Source organism: Panulirus ornatus, chromosome 47 (assembly GCF_036320965.1).
Source record: "Panulirus ornatus isolate Po-2019 chromosome 47, ASM3632096v1, whole genome shotgun sequence".
NCBI lineage: Eukaryota > Metazoa > Arthropoda > Malacostraca > Decapoda > Palinuridae > Panulirus > Panulirus ornatus.
In genome coordinates this window covers 13,897,821-13,915,028 of record NC_092270.1, presented here as the reverse complement: position 1 = coordinate 13,915,028, position 17,208 = coordinate 13,897,821, and the positions used below count along the sequence as shown (strand labels likewise).

The following is a 17,208-nucleotide window of genomic DNA, read 5'->3' as shown; positions in this document are numbered from 1 at the left end:
CCTAATTATTGCTGTTTCACCTATTGTACACTTATTTATCTACCAGTTCTGAAGGGAGAATGAATAGCTGGGTTGGCCATGGGCTGACTGCCGCACCCAGAATATAAACCTAGTTTTGCCAGTGCATTAATTCATAGTCAGTGATGCTAACCATTATACCTAGGGAGCCCATATAGATACATATTTGGGAAGTTACTTGTAAGAGTGGGATGTAGTGTATAACGCTTGAATTGTACTTGCATTTGTATAAGAGATTGAAAAGATAATTTCTTTGATATGGTTTGTCCCTAATGGGAGCTAATAGGGGAATTTTTCGCAGTGTTAACGCTTCAGGAATTGTGCAGTCGTGCCATTGTTGCAACCACCACTGTGTATGGTATTGAACATCTTCCGCTACCACAACCTATCAAGTCACATCTCAAAAGTTATACAATCCACAACCACACCACCCGCCTAAGACAGGTAAGTAACATGTTATTTGAGTTTTAGGAATGTATCATATTAATTATAAGACTTTTGGATGTAAATGTGTTGATAGGGGCAGCTGATGGGATGTGTTGTGGTGAGGCATGAAGATTTGTAAAAGTTTTTGGAAAAAATGAAACAATATTGGTGAGAAAAGAATGGTGAGAGTAAGTATGCTTGGAGAAGAGACTTGTGTGAAGAAATAGGTGGAGAGATTGAGTGTAAGATGGCAAAAGGTGAGAGAGTAAATGAAGCAAGGGGAGTGGGTGAGGAATGATAGGTGTTTAGGGAAGCAATGCTGGCATGTGTGAGAGATACGTGTGGCATGCGAAAGGTGAGGTGGGAAGATTAGAAATAGTAGTGAGTGGTGGGATGAGGAAGTGAAGTTGCTAGTGAAAGAGAAAAGAGGCATTTGGGCAGTGCTTACATGGAAGGAGCGCAAATGATTGGGAGATGTATAATAGAAAGTGGCAAGAGGTGAAGAGGAAGGCGCAGCGGTTGAAAAAGAGAGCAAATGAGAATTTTGGGGAGAGAGTATCAGTAAACATTAGGGAGAATAAGATGTTTTGGAAGGAAGTTGATAACATGCAAAAATAAGAGAACAAATAGGAACATCTGTGATGGGGCCAAAAGGGAAAGTGGTAGTAGGTGGTGAGGAGTTGGAGTAAGTATTTTGAGGGACTGTTGATGATAGGGTGGCAGTTGTAGGTTGATTAGGTTAGGGTGTTATGCAATGTGGAATGGTCTTAGAGTCTGGTTTGGTGAGGAGAGAAGACATGGTTAAAGCTTTAAGTAAGTTGGGCCATTGTTTCAACCCCCACTGTGTTGAACATCTTCTGTTACCACAACCAATCATGTCACTTCTCAAAAGATATACTATCTATGACAACATCTTCCACTTAAGACAGGTAACATGTAATTTTTAGGGACCTTTTTTTCAATTTGATCACCGTTTTCTGCATTGGTGAGGTAGCGCAGAAAACAGGTGAAGAAAGGCCACATCTGCTTTTATACACATGTACACATATATACATATATAGATACTTCGCTGGAAGGGGGGATGCTATGTCATGGGTGGTGGTGTGGCAACAGGAATGGATGAAGGCAGCAAGTCTGGATGTGTACAAGTGTATTTTTGTATATGTATGTATATGTATATGTTGAAATGTATATGTATGGATATTTGCATGTGTGGGTGTTTATGTACATGCATGTGTATGTGGGTGGGTTGGGTCATTCCTCATGTGTTTCCTTGTGCTACCTCGCTGACATGGGAGACGGCGATTGGGTATGGTTAATAAATAAAATAATGAATAAATATTTTTTATTCTTTATAATACTCTGTCGCTGTTTCCCGCATTAACGTGGTAGTGCAAGGAAGCAGACAAAAGAATGGCCCAACCCACCCACATACACATGTATATACACACACGTCCACACACGCACATATACATACCTATACATTTCAACGTTATCCCTGGGGATGGGGAGAAAGAATACTTCCCAAGTATTCCCTGCATGTCGTAGAAGGCAACTAAAAGGGGAGGAAGCCGGGGGCTGGAAATCCTTCCCTCTCATTTTTGATTTTTCAAAAGAAGGAACAGAGAAGGGTGGCCAAGTGAGGATTTCCCTCAAAGGCTCAGTCCTGTGTTCTTAACACTATATCACTAACGTGGTAAATGGTGACTAGTATGAAAAAAAAAAAATTCAACGTATACATATACATACATACACAGACATATACATATATACACATGTACATAATTCATACTTGCTGCCTTTATTCATTCCCGTCACCACCCCACCACACATAAAGTAGCACCCCCTCCCCCCTGTGCATGCTCAAAGTAGCGCTAGGAAAAGACAGCAAAGGCCACATTCCTTCACATTCAGTGTCTAGCTGTCATGTGTAATGCACCAAAACCACAGCTTCTTTTCCACATCCAGTCCCCACAAAGCTGTCCATGGTTCACCCCAGACACTTCACATGCCCTGGTGCAATATATTAACAGCATATTGACACTGGTATACCACATCGTCCAGTTCACTCTATTCCTTGAACGCCTTTCACCCACCTGTTTGTTTAGGCCCCGATCATTCAAAATCTTTTTCACTCCATCCTTCCACCTCCATTTTGGTCTCCCATTTCTCCTCATTCCCTCCACCTTTGACACATATATCCTCTTTGTCAATCTTTCCTCACTCATTCTTTCCATGTGACCAAACCATATCAACACACCCTCTTCTGCTCTCTCAACCACACTCTTTTTACTACCACACATCTCTCTTACCCTTTCATTACTTCCTTGATCAAACCACCTCACACCACATATTGTCCTCACACATCTCATTTCCAGCACATCCACCCTCCTCTGAACAACCCTATCTATAGCCGACGCCTCGTAACCATATAACATTGTTGGAACCACTATTCCTTCAAACATACCCATTTTTGCTTCCCAAGATAATGCTCTTGCCTTCCACACATTTTTCAGTGCTCCCAGAACCTTCGCACCCTCCCCCACCCTGTGACTCACTTCCACTTCCATAGTTCCATCCTCTACCAAATCCACTCCCAGATATCTAAAACACTTCACTCAAGCTCACTGTTACGAACTCAACACTTATTCAGGCAAGGTCGCCAGTAACATATATGTTACAAATACTACTGATCCTTGTCTTGCAAGGACGTTATAGATTTGTTGTTGCACAACTCAGGATAACACAATAATAAAGTTATAGGATTGAATTAAAGACCAGCATTACATTAAATCTACTTATAATGAAAGAATTCAAGTGTACAAAGATAGGCACATAAATCAAGCATGAATCATTATGTTAACACTGAAAGTGAGTTTAACATTGAACATGAGATAACATTCCAGATAAGATTTCAAGCCAGGAGATCTCTTTCTCGTGACACTTAGTTACGCTTGACGTGACACAATGAACTTCATCATTACACTTATCTAAACCTGATGTAACACAGTACACTTAGCTAAATCTGATGTAACACAGTAAACACTTAGTTAAACCTGACGTGACACAGTAGTAACGGGCTTATAACACAGCACTCGGGTAACGGGCTTATAGCACAGCAGGGCTTACAGGCTTACAGGTTTACAGGTTTACAGCAGGGGACATCACCCACCTCACTGGGCTAGAGAGAGAGGAATCGAATCTCAGCGGGTGTAGTGGGTACAAGAAGACAAGCGTTCACCCTTGCTGCTATAAACCTTACATTTTGATTGGCTATAGAAATATAAGCAATTCTTATTGGTTGGAGGGTCCCAGAGTCTCGGCGTAGTTACACTCTTCGGTTTCTTGCGAACTCAGCACCAATGACATACGGTGGTGAAATACCCCCGCAGCTGACCCCGCCAAATGCTGGGTGGACAGAAACTCCGAGCCAGCCTCAGGCATCACTCCTCGCCCTGATAAGAAATAGATACAACACACACGTGTTCGTAACACCCCCTCCTTAAAGGAGAAAATTCCTAGAAGAGGAATTTTCTCACGTTAAGAGCGGGATAAACAATCAGCTAACACATTATGTGCGCTAGCAATATGGTGAATATCTAAATTATACTCTTGAAGGAACAAGGCCCACCTAGTTAACCTTTGATTCTTATCTCGGAACTTATTAACATATTTCAAGGGGTGGTGATCAGTATACACCTTGATGACATTGCCTGAAGGACACAAGTAAACATGAAAATGATGCAATGCTAATATTAAAGACAAAAGTTCCTTCTCAATGGTAGAATAATTCCTTTGGGCTTGATTGAATTTCTTACTAAAATAACTTACAGGGTGCTCAACATGGTTCTCGTCCTCCTGCAAGAGAACAGCACCAGCTCCCACATTGCTGGTGTCAACAGCTAACTTGAAAGGTTGATCAAAATCAGGGGCCTGCAAAATAGGACTATTACAAAGTTTGGATTTTAATTGCTGAAAGGCTATGTCACACTGCTCATTCCAAACATATTTAACATCTTTCTTCAATAAATCTATCAGAGGGGTTTGCGACTGTTGCAAGATTTACAATGAACATCCTATAGTACCCAACCATACCCATAAAACATCTCAGTTCTCTTCGAGATCAGGGGGCACTCATTTGGAATAAAGACTGGACGTCCCTTTGCAGTCGGTGGGGCTAGCTCACCTTGACCGATCACATAACCCAAATATTGCCCCTTGGCCTTCACAAACTTGCATTTGTTCCAATTGAGAACAAGGTTAGCTTTATTCAAGGCCGTCAGAACGTTGTCAAGTCTCTGTAGATGTTCCTCCCAACTCTGACTGTATATCACAATATCATCCAGGTAGACGACACAACCAGGCAGGTCTCTGATGAGGATGTCCATAAGTTTTTGAAATGTAGCAGGGGCATTCTTCATGCCAAAAGGCATCACTTTACACTTATAAGTTTGTCCTAGCACTACAAAGGTGCTAATATCTTGTGCTCTCTCCGTCAATCTAATCTGCCAGTACCCTTTCCTGAGGTCTAGTTTTGATAGGAAGCAAGCATTGCCGATGTGATCTATGCAGTCTTCCACTCGCGGCAGGGGGTAACTGTCAGTTCTTGTTACCTCATTAACCCGGCGGTAGTCAATACAGAACTGATACGAGAGTAACGGGAGCTCCACTCTGACTGACATGGCTCAATCAGGTCGTGCTCAAGCATATAGTTCACCTTAGTGCGAATGATGGCCTCTCGTTGTGGGCTCACCCGGTACGGAGCCAATTTAACCGGTCGGGCTGCTTCCACGTCCACATCATGGGTTGCGAGCGAGGTCTGTCCAGGTGTGTTTCGGAAAACCTCCGGGTGTTTTGACAACAAGGCGGACATTTGCTCACATTGATCTTCCGATAGATGCGAAAGTTTGGTCTCCCACTTCCCGTTTGCACCTCCGTCCAGTTCCCAGGCTTCTGAGGCACTCGCAGCTATGTCGTCGACTTCGTCACACACGGCTACCGCTGGACGTTGGATGATGCAGACTGGCACCTTCGGTTCCATGGCATAATCTTCGACCTCTGCGCCTATCGGGGGTAGAGACAAGGTAATTTGAGTCTCCTACACTCCGGATAATGGTGTAGGGGCCCTGAAACCGGGCAGCCAAGGGTTGACCTGGTTGCGGTAGTTGAAGTAACACCTCGTCGCCCGCCTCAAACCTTCTCAAACGAGATCGTTTGTCAGGCCATATCATCCTCTGTTCCTGAGAATCTCTTGAATGGGCGCGAGACAAATCCACAGTCTCACCCACTGAATCTCGTTCGGACTCGAAACTAGCACAGGAGGTATCACACAGTTTCTCCTCACTAATTTCATCCTCAGAAGATGTCCTCAAATCCTGAGTCTTTCTTGAATTGGCATGAGACAAATCCTCAGTCTCAACGGAGTCTACACCAGGGGAGAGGGTCTCACAGAGCTCCCTCTCACTAGACTCACTTATAGGGAGAGACCACTTCCTCCGTCTCAACGGAGTCTACACCAGGGGAGAGGGTATCACACAGCTTCCTCTCGCTGGCCTCACTCTCATGAAGAGTCTTTAAGTCCACTGTCTCAACAGAGGCTACACCAGGGGAGAGGGTATCACACAGCTTCCTCTTGCTGGTCTCAGTCGGGGGAGAGTCTTAACTTCCTGCATTTCAGCGGCTATGTCCTCAGGCACACGGCCTGCCGTGCCAGCTGTCATAGACCTGGCATCATCGTGGTTGGGGACTAACTCTGGTACCTCTTCATCAAGCTGCACTGCTTCCGTGGACTCCACTGGGCCCGTAGGCAACACCGGCATTGAGTTCATCTTCCCACCCGCTAGGTCATTGCCTAACACAAAGTCCACACCTGAGACAGGTAACCTATCTACAACCCCTATGAGAGCATGGCCCATGAAGAGATCTGTTTTTACCCTCACATCGACTAGTGGAGCTTCCTTGGGACCCGACAGTCCATCTAGCAAGACTCGGTCTCCAAACTCTCCTCGCAGCACCAAGCCATCCAACATCAGGGACTGTAGCGCACCAGAATCCCATAATACGGTCACTTTTCGTCGTACACCACATCTACTAACATAGCCCTCAGACAGGAACGCATTGTAGTTCCCACAGAACGGATCCTTAATTATGGATTGATTAATATTCTTGCAACCCCTCTTTTTCCTAAGATCAGGGACAGCCTCGCCTACTTTACTAAGTGGCCCTAAAGTTGAGATGAGATTCACCGATCTACTCTTGGTAGAATCTTTGGATTCCTTCACTCGAGCCCAGCAATCCCTCACTTGGTGCCCAGCCTTGCCACAGTGAGAGCAAAACTTTACTTTCTGGGAGTATTTCCCCTGACTTTTATGAGTTACTGACAAGGTAGCAGATTCAGGTGGGATTACATGACCATTGGTCCTCTCTCTGCCATCGTAGCCCTTTGATTGCCTGCCCGCGTCAAGTTTGACATCTAACATGTACTCATCTGCTAGTTTCCCAGCCTTCTCAAAATCCTTCGCTGATTTAGTTATTACGTACTGCCGTACATCATGGGGTAGACCGTCCTTACATTCCTCGAACACAAATAGTTTCAGCATCGATATAAGCTCCCGCGGAGCGTACCCTTTGCGTGCCTAACTTGTACTTCTCACAAAAGTGATTTAGGTAGGTTTGATCAGGGCGCTTATGCTTAGCTTGAAATCTGAGTCGGTGTGCTTCTGGACTTAAATGATAAGAATTTATCACTGCCTGCTTAACGACCTCATAATCACCACACTGGTCATCGTTCAACACGGTGTATGTGGATTCAGCTTTGCCAAAAAGGAGGGGCTGCAAAACTGTCACCGAGGCTGACTTCGGCCAAGAGCAGTCACGGGCAGTCTGTTCAAATTTAAGGAAAAAGGAAGCCACATTATCTTCATCGAACTTAGGTATGAGATGTAAGTCACCCAACCGAGACGACACTGGTCCTGATGGTGAAGCGTTAAGTCTGAGTTTCTCACGTTCGAGAGCTAACCTAGCTTGTTCAGTCTGCTCCTTCTGTACCTGCACTTGTGCATTGATCTTAGCTATCTGTAGTTGAATTCGCCAGTACTCGGGATCAACATTAACATCACTAGGGATATTAGGAGGGATCGAGGCTTCGGCCGACGTCAATGATGGAGCGGTATTGTCAACATTGATTTCAACATCAGGCGCAGCATCTACTATCTGTTCACTAGCAAAATGATAAATGACTAAGGTCTCCAACTGTACTTTACTAGCTTTCCGGTCATAATTCAATTTTAACCTATTTGCAACAAGCTTCAACTCATGCTTTGTCAAAGACTTGATGCCCTCGTGAGAGGGCTCAGATCGACAGAACTGGTCAACGTCAGCGTTGCTGGTCAATGGCATGATTAACGAAAAGGAAAGAGATTCCGTTAAGGCAAGAAATATCCTGGCAAGGTCACCTATTCATATGTTACGAACTCAACACTTATTCAGGCTAGGTTGCCAGTAACATATATGTTACAAATACTACTGATCCTTGTCTTGCAAGGACGTTATAGATTTGTTGTTGAACAACTCAGGATAACACAATAATAAAGTTATGGGATTGAATTAAAGACCAGCATTACATTAAATCTACTTATAATGAAAGAATTCAAGTGTACAAAGATAGGCACATAAATCAAGCATGAATCATTACGTTAACACTGAAAGTGAGTTTAACATTGAACATGAGATAACATTCCAGATAAGATTTCAAGCCAGGAGATCTCTTTCTCATGACACTTAGTTACGCTTGACGTGACACAATGAACTTCATCGTTACACTTATCTAAACCTGATGTAACACAGTACACTTAGCTAAATCTGATGTAACACAGTAAACACTTAGTTAAACCTGACGAGACACAGTAGTAACGGGCTTATAACACAGCACTCGGGTAACGGGCTTATAGCACAGCAGGGCTTACAGGTTTACAGCAGGGGACACCACCCACCTCACTGGGCTAGAGAGAGAGGAATCGAATCTCAGCGGGTGTAGTGGGTACAAGAAGACAAGCGTTCACCCTTGCTGCTATAAACCTTACATTTTGATTGGCTATAGAAATATAAGCAGTTCTTATTGGTTGGAGGGTCCCAGAGTCTCGGCGTAGTTACACTCTTTGGTTTCTTGTGAACTCAGCACCGATGACGTATGGTGGTGAAATACCCCCGCAGCTGACCCCGCCAAATGCTGGGTGGACAGAAACTCCGAGCCAGCCTGAGGCATCACTCCTCGCCCTGATAAGAAATAGATACAACACACACGTGTTGGTAACATCACTTACTCTCAGTTTTTTCCATTGAAACTTACCTCCCAATTGATTTGTCCCGCAACCCTACTGTACCTAATAATCTTGCTCTTATTCTTATTTACTCTTAGCTTTCTTCTTTCACACACTTTATCAAACTCAATCACCAGCTTCTGCAGTTTCTCACCTGAATCAGCCACCAGCGCTGTATCATCAGCGAATAACAACTGACTCACTTCCCAAGCTCTCTCATCCACAGCAAACTGCATACTTGCCCCTCACTCCAAAACTCTTGCATTCACCTCCCTAACAACCCCATCCATAAACAAATTAAACAACCATGGAGACATCATGCACTCCTGCCGCAAACCGACATTCGCTGGGAACCAATCACTTTCCTCTCTTTCTACTTGTACACATACCTTACATCCTCGATAAAAAGTTTTCACTGCTTCCAGCAACTTGCCTCCCATACCATATACTCTTAATACCTTCCACAGAGCATCTCAATCCACTCTATCATATGCCTTCTCCAGATCCACAAATGCTACATACAAATCCATTTGTTTTCCTAAGTATTTCTCACATACATTCTTCAAAGCAAACACCTGATCCACACATCCTCTACCACTTCTGAAACCACACTGCTCTTCCCCAATCTGATGCTCTGTACATGCCTTCATCCTCTCAATCAATACCCTCCCATACAATTTCCCAGGAATACTCAGCAAACTCTGTAATTTGGACACTCACCTTTATCCCCTTTGCCTTTGTATAATGGCACTATGCATGCATTCCACCAATCCTCAGGCACTTCACCATGAACCATACATACATTGAATATCCTCACCAACCAGTGAACAATACAGTCACCCCCCTTTTTAATAAATTCCACTGCATTACCATCCAAACCTGCCGCCTTGCCGGCTTTCATCTTCCGCAAAGCTTTCACTACCTCTTCTCTGTTTACCAAACCATTCTCCCTGACCCTCTTACTTTGTAGACCACCTCGACCAAAACACCCTATATCTGTCACTCTATCATCTAACACATTCAACAAACTTTCAAAATACTCACTCCATCTTCTCACATCACCACTACTTGTTATTACCTCCCCATTACCCCCCTTCACTGATGTTCCCATTTGTTCTCTTGTCTTATGCACTTTATTTACCTCCTTCCAAAACATCTTTTTATTTTCCCCAAAATTTAATGATACTCTCCCACCCCAACTCTCATTTGCCCTCTTTTTCACCTCTTGCACCTTTCTCCTGACCTCTTGCCTCTTTCTTTTATACATCTCCCAGCCATTTGCACTTTATTCCTCCAAAAATCGTCCAAATTCCTCTCTCTTCTCTTTTACTAATAGTCTTACTTCTTCATCCTAATCTGCCTATCTCTCATGCTTCTCATGCCACAAGCATCTTTTGTGCAAGCCATCACTGCTTCCCTAAATAAATCCCATTCCTCCTCCACTCCCCTTACATCCTTTGTTCTCACCTTTTTCCATTCTGCACTCAGTCTCTCTTGGTACTTCCTCACACAAGTCTCCTTCCCAAGCTCACTTACTCTCACCACTCTCTTCACCCCAACATTTTATCTACTTTTCTGGAAACCTCTACAAATCTTCACCTTCGCCTCTACAAGATAATGATTAGACATCCCTCCAGTTGCACCTCTCAGCACATTAACATCCAAAAGTCTCTCTTTCACGTGCTTATCAATTAACATGTAATCCAATAACGCTTTCTGGCCATCTCTCCTACTTACATACGTATGCTTATATATATCTCTCTTTTTTAAACCAGGTATTCCCAATCACCATTCCTTTTTCAGCACACAAATCTACAAGCTCCTCACCATTTCCATTTACAACACTGAACACCCCATGTACACCAGTTATTCCCTCAGCTGCCACATTACTCACCTTTGCACTCAAATCACCCATCACTATAACCCAGTCTCGTGCATCAAAACTGCTAACACACTCGCTCAGCTGCTCCCAAAGCACTTGCCTCTCATGATGTTTCTTCTCATGCCCAGGTGCATAGGCACCAATAGTCACCTGTCTCTCACCATCCACTTTCAGTTTTACCCATATCAATATAGAGTTTACTTTCTTACACTCTGTCACATACTCCCACCACTCCTGTTTCAGGAGTAGTGCTACTCCTTCCTTTACTCTTGTCCTCCCACCAACCCCTGATTTTACTCCCAAAACATTCCCAAACCACTCTTCCCCTTTACCCTTGAGCTTTGTTTCACTCAGAGCTAAAACACCCAGGTTCCTTTCCTCAAACATACTACCTATCTCTCCTTTTTTCTTATCTTGGTTACATGCACACATATTTAGACACCCCAGTCTGAGCCTTCGAGGAGGATGAGCACTCCCTTCGTGACTCAAAGGAAACAGACGAAAGAATGGCCCTACTCACCCACACACACATGTATATATGTACATGTTCACACGCACACAAATACATACCTATACATTTCAACATATACATATATATACATACACAGACATGTACATATATACACATGTACATAATTCATACTTGCTGCCTTTATTCATTTCCGTCGCCACCCCGCCACACATGGAATGACAACCCCCTCCCTCCACATGCGCGCAAGGTAACACTAGGAACAGACAACAAAGGCCACATTCGTTCACACTCAGTCTCTAGCTGTCATGTATAATTCACCTTTCTATGTCCAGGCCCCACAAAACTTTCCATGGCTTACCCCAGACGCTTCACATGCCCTGGTTCAATCCATTGACAGCGCGTCAACCCTGGTATACCACATCAGTCCAGTTCACTCTATTCCTTGCATGCCTTTCACCCTCCTGTATGTTCAGGCCCCGATCGCACCGAATCTTTTTCACTCCATCTTTCCACCTCCAGTTTGGTCTCCCACTTCTCATTCCTTCCACCTCTGACACGTATATCCTCTTTGTCAATCTTTCCTCAGTCATTCTCTCCATGTGACCAAACATTTCATTCCATCCATCTCTGACACTTATATCCTCTTTGTCAATCTTTCCTCACTCATTCTCTTCATGTGACCAAACCATTTCAATACACTCTCTTCTGCTCTCTCAACCACACTATCATTTTATTATACTTTGTCGCTGTCTCCTGCGTTAGTGAGGTAGCGCAAGGAAACAGACAAAAGAATGGCTCAACCCACCTACATACACATGTATATACATAAATGCCCACACATGCACATATACATACCTATTCATTTCAATGTATACATACATATACTTTCTAAAAGGGGAAACAGAATAAGGAGCCTCGCGGGGAGTGCTCATCCTCCTCGAAGTCTCAGACTGGGGTGTCTAAATGTGTGTGGATGTAACCAAGATGAGAAAAAAGGAGAGATAGGTAGTATGTTTGAGGAAAGGAACCTGGATGTTTTGGCTCTGAGTGAAACGAAGCTCAAGGGTAAAGGGGAAGAGTGGTTTGGGAATGTCTTGGGAGTGAAGTCAGGGGTTAGTGAGAGGACAAGAGCAAGGGAAGGAGTAGCTTTACTCCTGAAACAGGAGTTGTGGGAGTATGTGATAGAGTGTAAGAAAGTAAATTCTAGATTGATATGGGTAAAACTGAAAGTTGATGGAGAGAGATGGGTGATTATTGGTGCATATGCACCTGGGCATGAGAAGAAAGATCATGAGAGGCAAGTGATTTGGGAGCAGCTGAATGAGTGTGTTAGTGGTTTTGATACACAAGACCGGGTTATAGTGATGGGTGATTTGAATGCAAAGGTGAGTAATGTGGCAGTTGAGGGAATAATTGGTGTACATGGGATGTTCAGTGTTGTAAATGGAAATGGTGAAGAGCTTGTAGATTTATGTGCAGAAAAAGGACTGGTGATTGGGAATACCTGGTTTAAAAAGTGAGACATACATAAGTATACGTATGTAAGTAGGAGAGATGGCCAGAGAGCGTTATTGCATTACGTGCTAATTGATAGGCGCGCGAAAGAGAGACTTTTGGATGTTAATGTGCTGAGAGGTGCAACTGGATCATTATCTTGTCTGATCATTATCTTGTGGAGGCGAAGGTGAAGATTTGTAGAGGTTTTCAGAAAAGAAGAGAGAATGTTGGGGTGAAGAGAGTGGTGAAAGTAAGTGAGCTTGGGAAGGAGACTTGTGTGAGGAAGTACCAGGAGAGACTGAGTACAGAATGGAAAAAGGTGAGAACAAAGGAGGTAAGGGGAGTGGGGGAGGAATGGGAAATATTTAGGGAAGCAGTGATGGCTTGCACAAAAGATGCTTGTGGCATGAGAAGCGTGGGAGGTGGGTTGATTAGAAAGGGTAGGGAGTGGTGGGATGAAGAAGTAAGATTATTAGTGAAAGAGAAGAGAGAGGCATTTGGACAATTTTTGCAGGGAAAAAATGCAAATGACTGGGAGATGTATAAAAGAAAGAGGCAGGAGGTTGAGAGAAAGGTGCAAGAGGTGAAAAAGAGGGCAAATGAGAGTTGGGGTGAGAGAGTATCATTAAATTTTAGGGAGAATAAAAAGATGTTTTGGAAGGAGGTAAATAAAGTGCATAAGACAAGGGAACAAATGGGAACTTCAGTGAAGGGGGCTAATGGGGAGGTGATAACAAGTAGTGGTGATGTGAGAAGGAGATGGAGTGAGTATTTTGAAGGTTTGCTGAATGTGTTTGATGATAGGCTGGCAGATATAGGGTGTTTTGGTCGAGGTGGTGTGCAAAGTGAGAGGGTTAGGGAAAATGATTTGGTAAACAGAGAAGAGGTAGTAAAAGCTTTGCGGAAGATGAAAGCCGGCAAGGCAGCAGGCTTGGATGGTATTGCAGTGGAAGTTATTAAAGAAGTGGGTGACTGTATTGTTGACTGGTTGGTAAGGTTATTTAATGTATGTATGACTCATGGTGAGGTGCCTGAGGATTGGCGGAATGCTTGCATGGTGCCATTGTACAAAGGCAAAGGGGATAAGAGTGGGTGCTCAAATTACAGGGGTATAAGTTTGTTGAGTATTCCTGGTAGATTATATGGGAGGGTATTGATTTAGAGGGTGAAGGCATGTATAGAACATCAGATTGGGGAAGAACAGTGTGGTTTCAGAAGTGGTAGAGGATGTGTGGATCAGGTGTTTGCTTTGAAGAATGTATGTGAGAAATACTTAGAGAAGCAAATGGATTTGTATTTAGCATTTATGGATTTGGAGAAGGCATATGACAGAGTTGATAGAGATGCTTTGTGGAAGGTATTAAGAATATATGGTGTGGGAGGCAAGTTGTTAGAAGCAGTGAAAAGTTTTTATCGATGATGTGAGGCATGTGTACGAGTAGGAAAAGAGGAAAGTGATTGGTTCTCAGTGAATCTAGGTTTGCGGCAGGGGTGTATGATGTCTCAATGGTTGTTTAATTTGTTTATGGATGGGGTTGTTAGGGAGGTGAATGCAGAGTTTTGGAAAGAGGGGCAAGCATGCAGTCTGTTGTGGATGAGAGAGCTTGGGAATCTCAGTGAGTCAGTTGTTGTTCGCTGATGATACAGCGCTGGTGGCTGATTCATGTGAGAAAGTGCAGAAGCTGGTGACTGAGTTTGGTAAAGTGTGTGAAAGAAAAATGTTGAGAGTAAATGTGAATAAGAGTAAGGTTATTAGGTACAGTAGGGTTGAGGGTCAAGTCAATTGGGAGGTAAGTATGAATGGAGAAAAACTGGAGGAAGTAAAGTGTTTTAGATATCTGGGAGTGGATCTGGCAGCAGATGGAACCATGGAAGCGGAAGTGAGTCATAGGGTGGGGAAGGGGGCGAAAATTCTAGGAGCCTTGAAGAATGTTTGGAAGTCGAGAACATTATCTCGGAAAGCAAAAATGTGTATGTTTGAAGGAATAGTGGTTCCAACAATGTTGTATGGTTGCGAGGCGTGGGCTATGGATAGAGTTGTGCGCAGGAGGATGGATGTGCTGGAAATGAGATGTTTGAGGACAATATGTGGTGTGAGGTGCTTTGATCGAGTAAGTAATGTAAGGGTAAGAGAGATGTGAGGTAATAAAAAGAGTGTGGTTGAGAGAGCAGAAGAGGGTGTTTTGAAATGGTTTGGTCACATGGAGAGAATGAGTGAGGAAAGATTGACCAAGAGGATATATGTGTCAGAGGTGGAGGGAACGAGGAGTGAATTGGAACGAAGTGGTATACCAGGGTTGACGTACTGTCGATGTGCATGTGAAGCGTCTCGGGGAAACCATGGAAAGTTCTGTGGGGCGTGGATGTGGAAAGGGAGCTGTGGTTTCGGTGCATTATTACATGACAGCTAGAGACTAAGTGTGAACGAATGGGGCCTTTGTTGTCTTTTCCTATTGCTACCTCGCACACATGCGGGGGGAGGGGGTTGTTATTACATGTGTGGCGAGGTGGCAATGGGAATAAATAAAGGCAGACTATGAATTATGTACATGTGTATATATGTATGTGTCTGTGTGTGTATATATATATGTATACATTGAGATGCATAGGTATGTATATTTGCGTGTGTGGACATGTATGTATATACATGTGTATGTGGGTGGGTTGGGCCATTCTTTCGTCTGTTACCTTGCGCTACCTCACTAACGTGGGAGACAGAGACAAAGCAAAATAGATAGTATATATGTATATGTCTGTGTGTGTATATATATGTATACATTGAGATGTATAGGTATGTATATTTGCGTGTCTGGATGTGTATGTATATACATGTGTATGTGGGTGGGTTGGGCCATTCTTTCGTCTATTTCCTTGCACTACCTCGCTAATGCGGGAGACAGGGACAAAGCAAAATAGATAGATAAATGAATATATATACAGTATGAATTATGTACATGTGTATATATGTATATGTCTGCGTGTGTGTATATACATGTATACGTTGAGATGTAAGGTATGTATATATGCTTGTGTGGACGTGTATGTATATACATGTGGATGTGGGTGGGTTGTGCAATTCTTTCATCTGTTTCCTTGCGCTACCTCGCTAATGCATGAGACCGACAGAGTATAATAAATAAATATATGAATACATACACATGCACATATTCATACGTGCTGCTTTCTTCCATTCTTGCTGCCACCCCGCCACACATGAAATAACACCCCCCCCCTCCTCACATGTGTGCAAGGTAGCACGAGGAAAGGACAACAAAGGCTACATACGTAAACACTCAGACTCTAGGTGTCATGTGTAGTGCACCGAAACCACAGCTCCCTTTCCACATCCAGGCCCCACAAAACTTTCCATGGTTTACCCCAGACTCTTCAAATGCCCTGGTTCAATCCATTGATAGCATGTCAACCCTAGTATACCACATCGTTCCAATTCACTCTATTCCCTGCACGCCTTTCACCCTCCTGTATGTTTAGGCCCCAATCGCTCAAAATCTTTGTCACTCCATCCTTCCACTTCCAATTTGGTCTCCCACCTCTGAGCATCAGATTCGGGAAGAGCAGTGTGATTTCAGAAGTGGTAGAGGATATGTGGATCAGGTGTTTGTTTTGAAGAATGTATGTGAGAAATACTTAGAAAAATAAATGGATTTGTATGTAGCATTTATGGATTTGGAGAAGGCATATGTTCATACCACAGGCTGTAGCCTATATTTCTAAAAGCATAGAAAATCCAAAATCTGCACATTGTGTGATCCCAGGCATTGTAGATTTTTTTTTTCTTTAAAGAAATTTTTAAGATTGTAGTTTGTGAAGATCTTGTATAGCAGGAAAAGTTTTCCTAGTTATAGATTTTATTGTATTACAGTATATTGCTTTTGTAATTGTTTATACAAGTCTGATCCATTTGTACTGAAATTTGAATGACTGACTTTTTTTCTTCACCACAGGGAATTCCATTAACTGATAAACACAAAAAGAAGCACCTCATGATTCCAGGTGAAACCACGACGTCTTGTGTCAACACTTCAACTTGCACTATTTGCTAGTCACCCGCACCACCTAAGATTCACCATCACCTGCTGCCAACTCATACAAATGCTTATGATTCATCATCAAGTGCTGTTAACTCACTGTGAATTTGGATGTCAGGTATTACCAACGTAATCTGTTCTGTAGATTGCTACCATCTGTATTATTCCATCCACCATGTGTCATATGTTATGTACACCAGTACCAAATTTAAAAAATCAGGAATTGTTGTGTACTAATGAATAAAACTTTGATTGGGTAATAGATTAAGAAACTTATACTTCACTAGTTGAACTGATATATATATATATATATATATATATATATATATATATATATATATATATATATATATATATATATACGTGGGAAGTATTCTTTCTCCCCTATCCCCAGGGATAATATATATATATATATATATATATATATATATATATATATATATATATATATATATATATATATATATATATATATATATCTTTCATTTGTACAACCCCAGGATCCCTCTTACTGGGGTCCAGCAGCTTTGTGGTTGTGCTCCATGT

General features: G+C 42.8%; 1 protein-coding gene across 1 annotated transcript in view; it reads left to right on the top strand.

The window, feature by feature from the left end:
- Positions 1-16,918, top strand: part of Rab40 (RAS oncogene family member Rab40) — a 108,798-nt gene extending 91,880 nt beyond the window's left edge. Inside the window, exons 4-5 of the mRNA XM_071689747.1 lie at positions 320-462; positions 16,579-16,918. Of these exons, the coding sequence (XP_071545848.1) occupies positions 320-462; positions 16,579-16,677 (242 nt within the window). The 3' untranslated portion in view covers positions 16,678-16,918. The remainder of the gene's footprint in view (positions 1-319; positions 463-16,578) is intronic.
- The last annotated feature ends 290 nt before the right edge of the window (positions 16,919-17,208 follow it).